At 40.5% G+C, this 11454-nt stretch overlaps 1 protein-coding gene across 1 annotated transcript in view; it reads right to left on the bottom strand.

Moving 5' to 3' along the window:
• Positions 1-4669, bottom strand: part of MYH13 (myosin, heavy chain 13, skeletal muscle) — a 73624-nt gene extending 68955 nt beyond the window's left edge. The window contains exons 1-3 of the mRNA XM_006898577.1: positions 4466-4669; positions 1510-1653; positions 1255-1411 (exon numbers count right to left, since the gene is read on the bottom strand). Coding sequence (XP_006898639.1) covers positions 1255-1411; positions 1510-1653; positions 4466-4669 — 505 coding nt within the window. The remainder of the gene's footprint in view (positions 1-1254; positions 1412-1509; positions 1654-4465) is intronic.
• Between the last annotated feature and the right edge of the window lie 6785 nt (positions 4670-11454).

Below are 11454 nucleotides of genomic sequence, written 5' to 3' on the forward strand. Positions count from 1 at the left end.
TCCATGTTCTAATCACTAGGGTCTGCTTATAACTGTTCCTCCTCCTTTGTATTTCCATACTTGATAGTTCTACCTAGGTTGCCCTTTCTGTTAGTCTGCGTGTGTTCTGTTGTGCATAGGGTTTTCATAGGCCTGCTATTTCAGAAGTGGGTGGCCAATCCTTCTTCCTAGTCTGTTGTGCGTAGGGTTTTCATAGGCCTGCTATTTCAGAAGTGGGTGGCCAATCCTTCTTCCTAGTCTGTCTTAATCTGAATGTTCAGATTTAGAGGAGTATCTGACAGACAAGCAATTTGTGGAGCAGTGAAAGATAAATCCTTTATTGTGGAGTTAAGCATTAGTTTACAGTGTTGACCCTACCCTTAAATGAGAAGAAGTATAACACAAGAACGCCAAAGTTGTGAATGTCATGAAGGAATAGCTAACGTGTGAGGTACAGAGTAGTAGGTATTTTTTAAGCACCTTCAGATCTCAGATATTTGGTTCTGTTTCATGTATCTGTGTTAAAACAAGTGAGGTGGAAGTTGGATAGGCAGGAATGTTATGCAGTATGACAGTGTGATGGTGTGGCATAGGCCTAATTACTGTGCCATTTTAGAAAGTCAGACTAGGAAGTCAGGTAGGAGAAAGGAGAGCCTGGGGTTAAGGAAGCAGACGGACAAAAGAGCAATGCTGTACCTATGTCTCCAACTTCACATTTCCTGAGTCTACTACTGACACAGTCTCTCTTCCAAGCTTGCCCATGTGAAGGCTTCCTTGGGACGTCTTGTGTCTTCCACTCACCCAAACAAGGGTGTTGTTAGTGCAAGTACAGCATGTTATTAGATTGACTATACCCTCATGCTCCTCAGGGGAAATAGTGCACCACTAGTTTTCTATCATAAAATCAACTGAATCCCCTTAAGTTTATCTTGATCATTGTATTATTGAAAAGACTATGATCCATTGTTGTTACCATCAGCACCTGGCTATGAAATGCTCTACAGTTCTGTACCATCCCCATCATTGGCTGGTAAACCAGACCTTTGTGATCCTTTGGGCTTTCATTGGCTCATTTTTCTAAGAAGGTTACCAGGCCTTTCTTCCTAGTCTGTCTTCATTAGGAAACTTCACTGAAACCTGTTTAGTATCCTAGTAACATTCAGGTCTCTACTGACAAATAAGTAGTGGGTATATTTGAGGTGCACAAGTTAGAAATGGAACCTGAATAAGTAACTAAGATCTGATTTCAAATTATGTCTTAAAGAACTCACTCACCAGTCAGCATGAACTGATAGGCATTGTCAGAGATGGAGAAGATGTGGGGCGGGGCCTCCTGGCGCTTTTTGCCTCGGTAGGCAGCCACCACCTCAGGGTTATACACCGGCAGCCACTTGTAGGGGTTGACAGTGACACAGAAGAGGCCCGAGTAGGTCTGCAGGAAATAAGGACCATAGATAAAGGATGACTGGCCCCAACTGGAGGGTTGGAATGAAAGACTTGTCCCCCCAGGGAGTTGGTAGGTTTGCTCACGTAGATCATCCAGGCCGCGTAACGTTCTTTCAGGTTGTACAGCACGGCGGGCTCGTGCAAGTGGGTCATCATGGCCATGTCCTCGATCTTGTCAAATTTGGGAGGGTTCATGGGGAACACCTGGTCACTATTCAGAGTGATTGTCTGTGTGTTGGGAAGAGGAGTACGTGAAAAATGGGAAAACCAATGATCTAGACCCTACTTTACTGATGTGATAAAGTGGTGAGCTTAATGTGGTACAATTACAATACTCTACAAATAAAAGGCACACGGTTCGAATCCACCAACTGTTCCATGGAGAAGGATGGACAATCTCCTCCCTTGCGATTTACTGTCTCTGAAAACCCACAGGAAGGCCAGCTATGGGTCGATTCTGACTCAATGGTATACAACAACAACAACAATGTGGATAATAACTTTATGGATCATTTTCATGCCTAAAGATGGACCATAAAAACTATCCCCAAGTCTTATATTATGGATAAACTACAACTACCAAATTAATTAGCTGTTAATGGAGAGGTTAGCAGCCAGAAGTGTGCTTGAAGGAAGGCTTGGTGATTTACTTCTGATAAATTATTTACTTCTAAACATGATGGTAGTCAACTCAGCAGTAAGTGCTTGGTCAAACTACGTGCTAAATTCTGTCAATGCTTCCCAGTCAATGTGACACATGTTAGGGGTGGCCTAGAGTGGTGTAGGCTATGGAGTCCTCCAGCCCTCAGTGTAGTCAAGAGAGATTTAGGTCAGTGCTATGATTGAATTGTGTCCCTCGATATATGTTGAATTTCTGACTCTTGCACCTGAGAATGTAATTGTGTGTGGACTAGGTTTTACTTTTGTTGTGTGAATAAGCTCTCACAGAGCACTCTGGGCCTTCAATCTAATCACTTCTGAGTTATAAAACGAGAAGAAAAGAGTCACACATCAGGGCAAAATAAAGGGTTTGAGAATCATCTACAAGTTGAGAAAAGTCAAAGAACACCAAGGAGCCATGAAATGGTCAGGGCTACCACCAAGGAAAGAACTGGCATAGCCAAGACCATGATCTGAACTTTCAACATCTGGAATTGTGAGGAGGAAAAAACCAATCTGTTCTTAAAAGTTTGTGATTTTTTTTTTAAAGTTTGTGATATTTGTGCTACAGGAGCATTAGGGAACTAAGGCAGACAACATGTGTTTTGACTTCATTTGTTGTGTTTAGATGAGGTCAGGAGTGCTGAAAGAAGCAGTATTTTTCTGTGCATTTCCATTTTAACACCTCTGCACATGTAGGCAATTTTCTCTAGAATATCTACACTGGCATATCTGTTGTTGAGGTTGTTTGCCACCGAGTAGGGACCAACCCATAGTTAACCCCCCCAACACATTTTCAGAAGCAGTAAATCACGTGGGAGGAGATTGCCCATCCTTCTTCCATGGAACAGCGGATGGATTAGAACTGCATTCCTTCAGGTGCAACTTCTTACCACGAGGCCATCAGAGCATCTTGAAATCATGCCTAGAAACTTACAAACAACATCAGCTTAAGTGCCACTCTTCCATGACCACTGTTATTTCTACAATATTTCTCTAAGCCCCTTATAAAATTCCTCTGCTCTAATAATTAAAGCATTTGGGTTTGCATTTTGATCTATGGATGAATAATATTTTGAAACCATTACTTAATTTTTCTTCTCTTTTATCCTCTCCTTTCTTTCCAGTTTAAGCATATATGCATGTCATTTCTCAGGAAAAGTAGAAAATAGAACAGAGCATAGAAAGAACTTATTTTCCAAAACACTAAGTCTTAGAAGAGCTTTGAGACGTTTACAGGAAGGGAATTTGTGGGTGTAGAGCAAAACTTTTAGGAAGCTGGGTACGAAGAAGCCTTATCCTCCACCACTTCAGACTAGAGAGAAATGTGTAAAATAACAAAAGAGGAGACAGAAAAAGTCTGTGTATCCTAGAGCTTCAGGACTTGGCCTGCTTCCTAGAAGACCATTCAGGGTGGCAGCAAGATCTCCATGCAGTGCTCTGCAGACACCAAAACTATGGCAGAACCCTGGAGAGGCCCCAAGGGTAATTGAAGAAGAAAGATAATTAAAATGGGATTGGAAATCAGAGGTTACAGTCAATTTGAAAAGATTTTTTAAAACATCAACCAAGTTCTCTATAAACTTTCATTAAAAATCTCAATTAAAAAATGCTTTTGTTCTAGGTAGTTTTCTAAGGGTTGGGGGATAAAAAACAAAACAAAACACCAGCAAACTCTGTCTTCCATGCCTGAATTTCTGAGCTAAGATTCAGATCTGCCATATACAACTTAATATCAACATGAGGTAATAGACTTTGGGAAGGAAGATGGTGAGTTTTCCTCATACTTGCAAAGTGACTAATACTGTCATCAAGTTATGGTGAGTGTCCAATAGTCATTGGCCTAAAAAGTCAAGTGTATTTCTGTAAATTAAGTAATGCAATACCTCCAGAACCTTCTCTGCAGAGCAAGTGTTCTGTGCTTACTTGAGCCACCACCACCCCAGCAATCAGCCCCCATCTCGTTAAGCAGCCTAACTTCTTCCATCGGCACCTCCTTTCCTCCAAATCAAACACTACAAAACTCCTCAAAGTTCAAGTCCTCAGGGAAGGGAAGAGGCTGGATTAAAGGTGTACGTAGTCACACCTTCCACCTGTGTTTCACTATGGACTTGAGAAGCTGTTGTTGAGTATCATTGAATCAGAACCAAACCATAGCTGACCAACCCTCTAGTAGGTTTTCAGAGGCAGTAACTCACATAGGAAGTCTACCCACTTTTCTCCCATGAAGCAGCTGGTGGATTTGAGCCATGTGCCTTTGGGTTCACAGTGTTTGGCTTTCTCTTCAGCTATCTATTACCTGACATGTGATTTCTAATATCTCACTCAAAAGAAAACAAGGATGCCCAGGCCAACAAGGACTTCTGATGACAACACTCACCCGGTCATCAAGGGTCTTGACTGTAACTTTGTCATTCTCTCTGCTCTGGATCATGCCTTTCACATACATTTCCTTATCGTCCACAGCAAAGCAGGCTTTCTTTGAATCAAAGGGGCGGTTTTGAGCCTCAATGCGTTCTTTCTCTGGCTTCCGGAGGTAGGGAGCTGCTTCTCCAAAAACAGCCATCTCCGCGTCAGAACTCATGGCTGCAGGGGGCCGGGAACACCAGGAGACAGCTAAGCCCACTCCCACGACCAAGGCCAGGTCTGGGGGCTCAGTGTGGGAAAGTGAGGGAGAGCTAAAGGGTTATTTTGTTAAAAAGCAACCTCAAAAAACTAAAACACCTACAAAAACCCAAATGTCCCACACAAGTGGGTCATAAATTATTGGTCTTAAAGCAAGCTGACAGCAATGCATGGTGAACTTCTGTTGGGTTTTTGAGCTGCACATTTTTATGAGAAGAAGTTGCCCAACTTTATCCCACAGAGCAGCTAGTGGAGTTGAGCCACCACCCTTTTGGTCAGCAGCCTGACACGTGGTATTTCTGACATTAACTGTTGCCCTGGGGGGTGCTAACACTCATGAACAAACTCAGTTGCTTATCCCGTATGAAAAATCAGTCACAGAGAGTTTCAAGAGGCGCAGTTCTTCTCTGAGCACACAGGCTGCCATAGATTGTCAATGACTTGATGATAACAGATTAGCTGTTCTACTTGGTTTATTTCTACAGAAAAAGACATGTGCACTTCCACATTATTTAGATATATTTTAGTTTGAATTCGGCCAGTGTGACCAGTCTGTGTATTTGTGGCTATATTTTTCTAGAAAAAGACTGGAAGCCAGTACTGTAGCCACAAAGAAGGGTCCTGGCCTATGGTCATCACGCTGGTTGGCAAGAAGCTGCGTTGCAATCCTAAAGGCACACGGCTGGAGCCCAGCAGCTGCTGCTCCATGGGAGAAGGATGGGCAATCTCCTCCCATGTGATTAGCACCTCTGAAAACCCACCAGAGGGTCAGCTATGGGTCGGTTCCAACTCTATAGTACACAACAACAATATTGCTACCTGCAAGTGATGGGAGCCTGGTGGCCTAACAGGTATGAAGCCGTGCTACCAACCCAAAGGCACATGGTTCAAATCTGCCATCTGCTCTGAGGGAGAGACGGACCACCTCCTTCCAAGTAATTTACCTCAAAAAAGCCACTGGAGGGTCAGCTATGAGTTGGTTCTGACTTGAGAGCACATGACAACAACCACTTGTGGATAAAGGAAGTTTAAAACAAACCTGCTTTCCTCTTGGCTTTCTCTGAGGGTTTTCCCTAGTGTCACAACATGAGAAGATTTTACTACAGCAGCTGTTCTCAAACTGTGTGGGCTAAGGACCCTTTTCGATCCTAAAAATTATTGAGATCCCAGTGAGTTCATTTACGTTGGTCATCTCTATTGATATTTGTCCTACTAGAAGTTAAAACTGAAAAAAATTTAAAAATATATTCATTCACTTCAAATAACAATTAAATCCACTAAGTGTTCATATAAACAACATATAAATGAATTTTTAAGATAAATTATTTTTTTCCATAAAAACAAAATAAGAAGAGTGGCATTGTTTTTCATTACTAAACACCTCTGTCATATCTGGTTTAATAAAAGACAGCCTTATCTTCTATGTTCAGATGCTATGTAGTCACTTGGTAAGAACAAATAGGACAGCCAGGCTCTTAAAAGTTAACATAATTTGGAAAAGGTAGTTGTTGTTAGGTGCCATGGAGTTGAGTATGACTCATAGTGACCCTATGAATAACAGGTCTGAACCCTGTCTGATCCTGTGCCATCCTCACAATATCTAACATATTTGAGCCCATTGAAGTCACTGTGTCAATCCATCTGGTTGAAGGTCTTCCTGTCTTTCGCTGACGCTTCACCTTTCCACGCATGATGTCCCTCTCCTAGCTATGTGCCCAAAGTATCTGAGACGAATCTTTATCATCTTTGCCTCCGAGAAGAATTCTAACTGCACTTTCTGGAAGACATATTTGTTCATGGAATATTCAGTACTCTTCTCCAATACCACAGCTCAAAGACACTGATTTTTCTTCTGTCATCCTTATTCATTGTTCAGCTCTCAGATGTATAGCAAGGGATTGAAAAGAAAATGGCCTGAATCAGGCCCACCTTCGTCCTCAAAATAACATCATTGTTCCTCAACAATTTGCAGAAGTCTTTGCAGACTTTCCCAGTGCAATATATCTTCTAATTTCCTGACTGTTGGTACCAATGTTGTGGATCCAGGTAAGATAAAGTCATTGGAAAAGGAGTGTTTTAATAACTATCTAAAATAAATACAGATATTTTTCTTTGATGCTATTCTAAAACTTGACAGATTCTTAAAGGGTAGTGGTAATGTGGGATCACCCATCAACAACGCACTCTATTATAACGAGATCCAGCAGTTGGTCTTGCACTTTGATGGACTCTCTTATTCATGTGTTGTTGTTGTTTAGTGCCGTGGAGTCATAGACAACCCATATCAACCCTATGAATGAAAGTCTTGAACACAAAACTTTCATTTTTTTCTCCAAGTTCGTAGAGTTTCTAGAGGCAAGCTTTTTTATTTTTTTTCCTTTGGAAGTGGATGCCACTCCTGCTTCCAAGTATATGATCTCCTGTGAATAAATGTATATTTGTTTAAAAGACCCACTGCAGTTTAGCACAGATCTTCCAAGCCCCAAGCCTGGGGTGGCTGATAAGAAACAGGACTTGTCCAATCTCTTTCAAGCTCTGAACATTACACGAATTAGGAACATCATATATTTGACCATCTTAAAATACTGGTTCACAGAGTCATTAAAACCTGCACATGTTGATACTCTTAATAATACAATAGAAAAAAATCACATTCACTGATATGAGCACTAATCTTAACAAGAAATTAAAAAAGTTTTAGGAATCTGTCAAGCTCATGGTAGCAAATGCAAGCTTTCAGAAATCCTATTTAAGCTCTAAGGCACAAATTTGTCATTAGTCACAAAAACTGTCGGTTGCTTTGCTCAAAGTGACAAGCACTGTTTGCTTCTTTTCAAGAATGTGTCTGTCACGTCTGAATAACGTTTGTTAATCATTCTTTTACGCAAAAAATGATGCTTCTCTAATAAAACCTCTAGTTCAGCTTACAACTCAAACAACCTCACCTGTGCATTTCTCAAGATAGCAAACTTTTGCATGCACCTTTGGATATCTGTAATGGGAGTGGTTTGTGAGGACTTCTCATAAATATATTCATCATACAGAATATGAAAGATACTGCAGCAATTGAGTAAAAATTATTAATTTTACAGCTATGGATTAAAGTCATCCGTAAGTGAGGCTTGTCTTTACATTTTTTAAAAAAGTTATTGTAATGTATTATTAGCATGCGTGTATGACACTAATGACTGCTAGGACAGTTAGACGAGCTGTACTGGTGTAGTTGTTAAGCAATTTCGCTAATCAAAAAGGTTTGTGGTTCAAACCCACCAGTCATTCAGTGGGAGAAAGATGTGGTAGTCTGGTTTTTGTAAAGATGATCAAGAAACCTTAAGTTACTTCCAACTCATAGAGACCTTCTGAACCCCAGAAGGAAGCCCTGTTCAACCCTACAACATCCACACAATTGTGGTGTTTGAGTCCATTGTTGCAGCCACGATGCCAATTGCTCTGTTGTAGGATCGTGCTGCTTTTCACTGGGGAACACCGGTGGCATAGTTACCTTTCTGATAGTTCAAATCCACCAGTCATTCTGAGGGAGAGAAAGCTTTTCCTGTGGGATTTACAGCCTTGGAAATCCAATGGATGGTCAATGATGAGTCAGTTCTAACTTAATAGTAACGTCAATGAATGATGTTTTGTTTTTGTTTGTTTGTTTGTTTTTTCACTGACCCTCTTTCAAGAATACATCTCTAGGGACTGGTCCTCTTGAGAAGATGTCCTTGGTCTGTGAGATGAAGTTGTGCCATCTTCATTTCTAAGGAGCAGTCTGGCTGCACTTCTTCTTAAACAGGTTTGTTCCTCTGGACTTCTAGAAGATGAAACAGATCTGTACAGTCTTGGGAATCCTATCAGGCAGTTACATTGTGTCTTACAGCATCACTGTGTCAGAATCGACTCGATGGCAACAGGTAAGTTCTGACTTATGGTGGATGCACCTGTGCAGAAGAGAATTGCTCCACTGGGATTTCAAGACTGTGATGTTTTCAAAGCAGATCACCTGCCCTCATTTCCAGGTGCCTCTGACTGTGTTTTTTGCATCACCGACTTTCAGCTATCAGAAGAGCACTTGATCATTCGCGCCGTCCAGGACGCTTGCTGAAAGACCACACACATCTAAGTCATCTCTAACAAAACACTAGGACCAGGAAATTAGATTTTTTAATTTCTTTTTTGTATCAGACAAACTGCTCTATAATTTGAGTGTACTATCCTAGATTCTGTACCAGAAATGGAGACATTGGTGTTTCTTTCTTCTCTTCTATTTTTTTCTTCTTCTTCTTTTTTGGAGCAGGGGGGATAGTGGTAGTGGTGAGCCTGACTTTGAACAATTGCTTCAAAAGAATGAAGCTTGAGAATCACTGATTTTCTTTTCTTTTCTTTTTCGACAACCGTAACAGAGCACTCTTGGTTGTAAAATCATATGCAACTATGTCTTCATTTGAATGGTTATATTATTATTTTAAGATGCCACTGGTCAAAAGATAACTTTCTATTACATGTTGTTGTTGTTGTTGTCATAATGTGCTGTCCAGTCAGAACTGACTCATAGCCGACCCTCCAGAGGGGTTTCAGAGCCAGTAAATTGCATGGGAGGAGTTGCCCATATTCCACAGAGACAGAAAAATGCAACTAATTAAACTATTATTCTTCATTCATTGATTATATAAAATGTATACCAATTTCAGAGATAATATTTTGTTAAAAATACAAATAAAATTAAATTGACTAAATATTAATATCCTGTTTAGGGAGTATGTTATATTAATTTATTGTGGTGATGTAAAGCTATGTGCTTAAGGTTTAGGAGGCCCTGCGTGGTGCAAATGAAGGTTGATGAAAGAAAACTCAGAAATTTACTTCAAAAATATCCCAGGCATGAAAACACCATGGAGCAACTATACTCCACAATACATACATGAGGCTTCCATGAGAAGGAATAGTCTGTATGGCAATTGATTACTAGTTTACTCAAATTGTAATGCATGTGTGAATTTAATTGGGAATCTTATTGGAATGCATATTCTGAGATAGTAGTTCTGAGATGGACCATGAGGATTTCTTAGTTGATGTAGTTAGTTCATAATCATACTTTCATAGTGAGGAAAGAAATATAAAGCACCTTTTAAAGATAGGAAAAATAAATGCATGTAAATAAAAATATTAAGTAAATTAAGAGTATTGATGCTATATATGTATTACAAGACTTGTGACGGTATATGATAAAGACTAAAGTCTGGTTAAGACCATGATAACTAATGGTTGATCTATATTTTAAAACTTCTTTGAAAGACCAGACTCTATTAGTTTCCAGATAGAGATGTTTGTCCTTCTACCTACAAACCTTATCATGGAACAGAACACACATCATATACTTTTACCACCTACTGATTCTTGACTTTTTTTCAGTAACGATCTTGCAAAAGTGTTTCCCAGACTATCTGAATACCTTCAGGGGCAGTACTTTCCATTTTTATATGACAGGGGAAGATTTTCTCATTTTGAACTAACTTCATTCCATCCTTGTAATTTCAAGGTGATCGATCTTCAGTCCTTCTCTTAGTGGCAACAACACAAGTTCAAACCTTCTCCTAAGACAACTTTTTGCCCAGCTGATGACTGCTCTTGTGCTCTTCTCTGCTTGGTCTTCTGCGACACAAACAGTCCCTGCTCCATCTTCATCTGTTTCTTCCACGATTCAGTGTTTAACCTACTTTACCCTACCTTGAACTCTCGGCTGCTAGTCTCTCTTAGAACGTGGTATCCACATCACGTGGCGTCCTCTATCAGAGTGAGTCCCTCACCTCTCTTGACCTAGGCGTGATCCCGAAGTGATGATCACCCACTGGCCGTCACATTACACTGCTGACTCACAGCTCAGTCACACAAAGCCACTCCGTCCTCCACGTGCATGTGGTTGCTAAGTTAAATCTTCTCCCTCTATTTATGCAACCGTGTTTGGGGACTTAAGGGCAAAACCATTAAGTCTTGGCTGTTAAATGTTACCTTGTTAGATCTGACTCAGCTTTCTTGATGTGACTCATGATATTCTCTCAGCTGTATCTCCAGGAGAGCCCTTGATGAAACTTTTCCCCATTGGCCCCTCTCACCTTCAAACCTTGACAAGCACAGTAGTGTCCCTTCAACCACTCCCCCTGTGCGCATCTTTAAAGCTCTTCTAAGGTAACAGCACTCAAGCTCACCTCTTCTCCAGCTGCGCAATAGAAGTGCTTCCCTGGCTCATCCCGTGTCATCCCTGTGCCACAATATCTCTTTCCTGGGAATTTCTCAGTCACTGTTTTTTTTTCCTCAGCAATAGTGTGGTCATGATTCAATTACATTTTGATTTTTTTCTCTTAATGCATAAAAATAATCACTAATAAATACACATTTTTGGAAGAAAGAGAAAGATATTGCTTATTCTTCTATTTACCCCAAGGAGGGTTTGCATCAATCCTTCCTCACTCAAGTAGGATTACCTGTAACTAAAGGCAGAGGTGGGTGAATTCAGTGGTGCAGACTCTGTACAAGGAGCAGCAGTGTTAACCTCTGTGTGAAGACTGCTTTTCAATCCTAGGAGCATCATTCCAGGCCAACATTGGTCTGGAATGTGAATGTCAAAGAAGGTTCTGCACTACATTTTTATGCCTTTCCGTACAAAAAAAGTGAGAAAATTTGGGAAGTTATTGGGGGGAAAAAAGGAATTAAAGCCTGTGATTTGTGTAATATGCTTTCAAAATATTT

Source organism: Elephantulus edwardii, unplaced genomic scaffold (genome assembly GCF_000299155.1).
Source record: "Elephantulus edwardii isolate Elephantulus edwardi_28Jun2011 unplaced genomic scaffold, EleEdw1.0 scaffold00233, whole genome shotgun sequence".
Taxonomy (NCBI): Eukaryota; Metazoa; Chordata; class Mammalia; order Macroscelidea; family Macroscelididae; genus Elephantulus; species Elephantulus edwardii.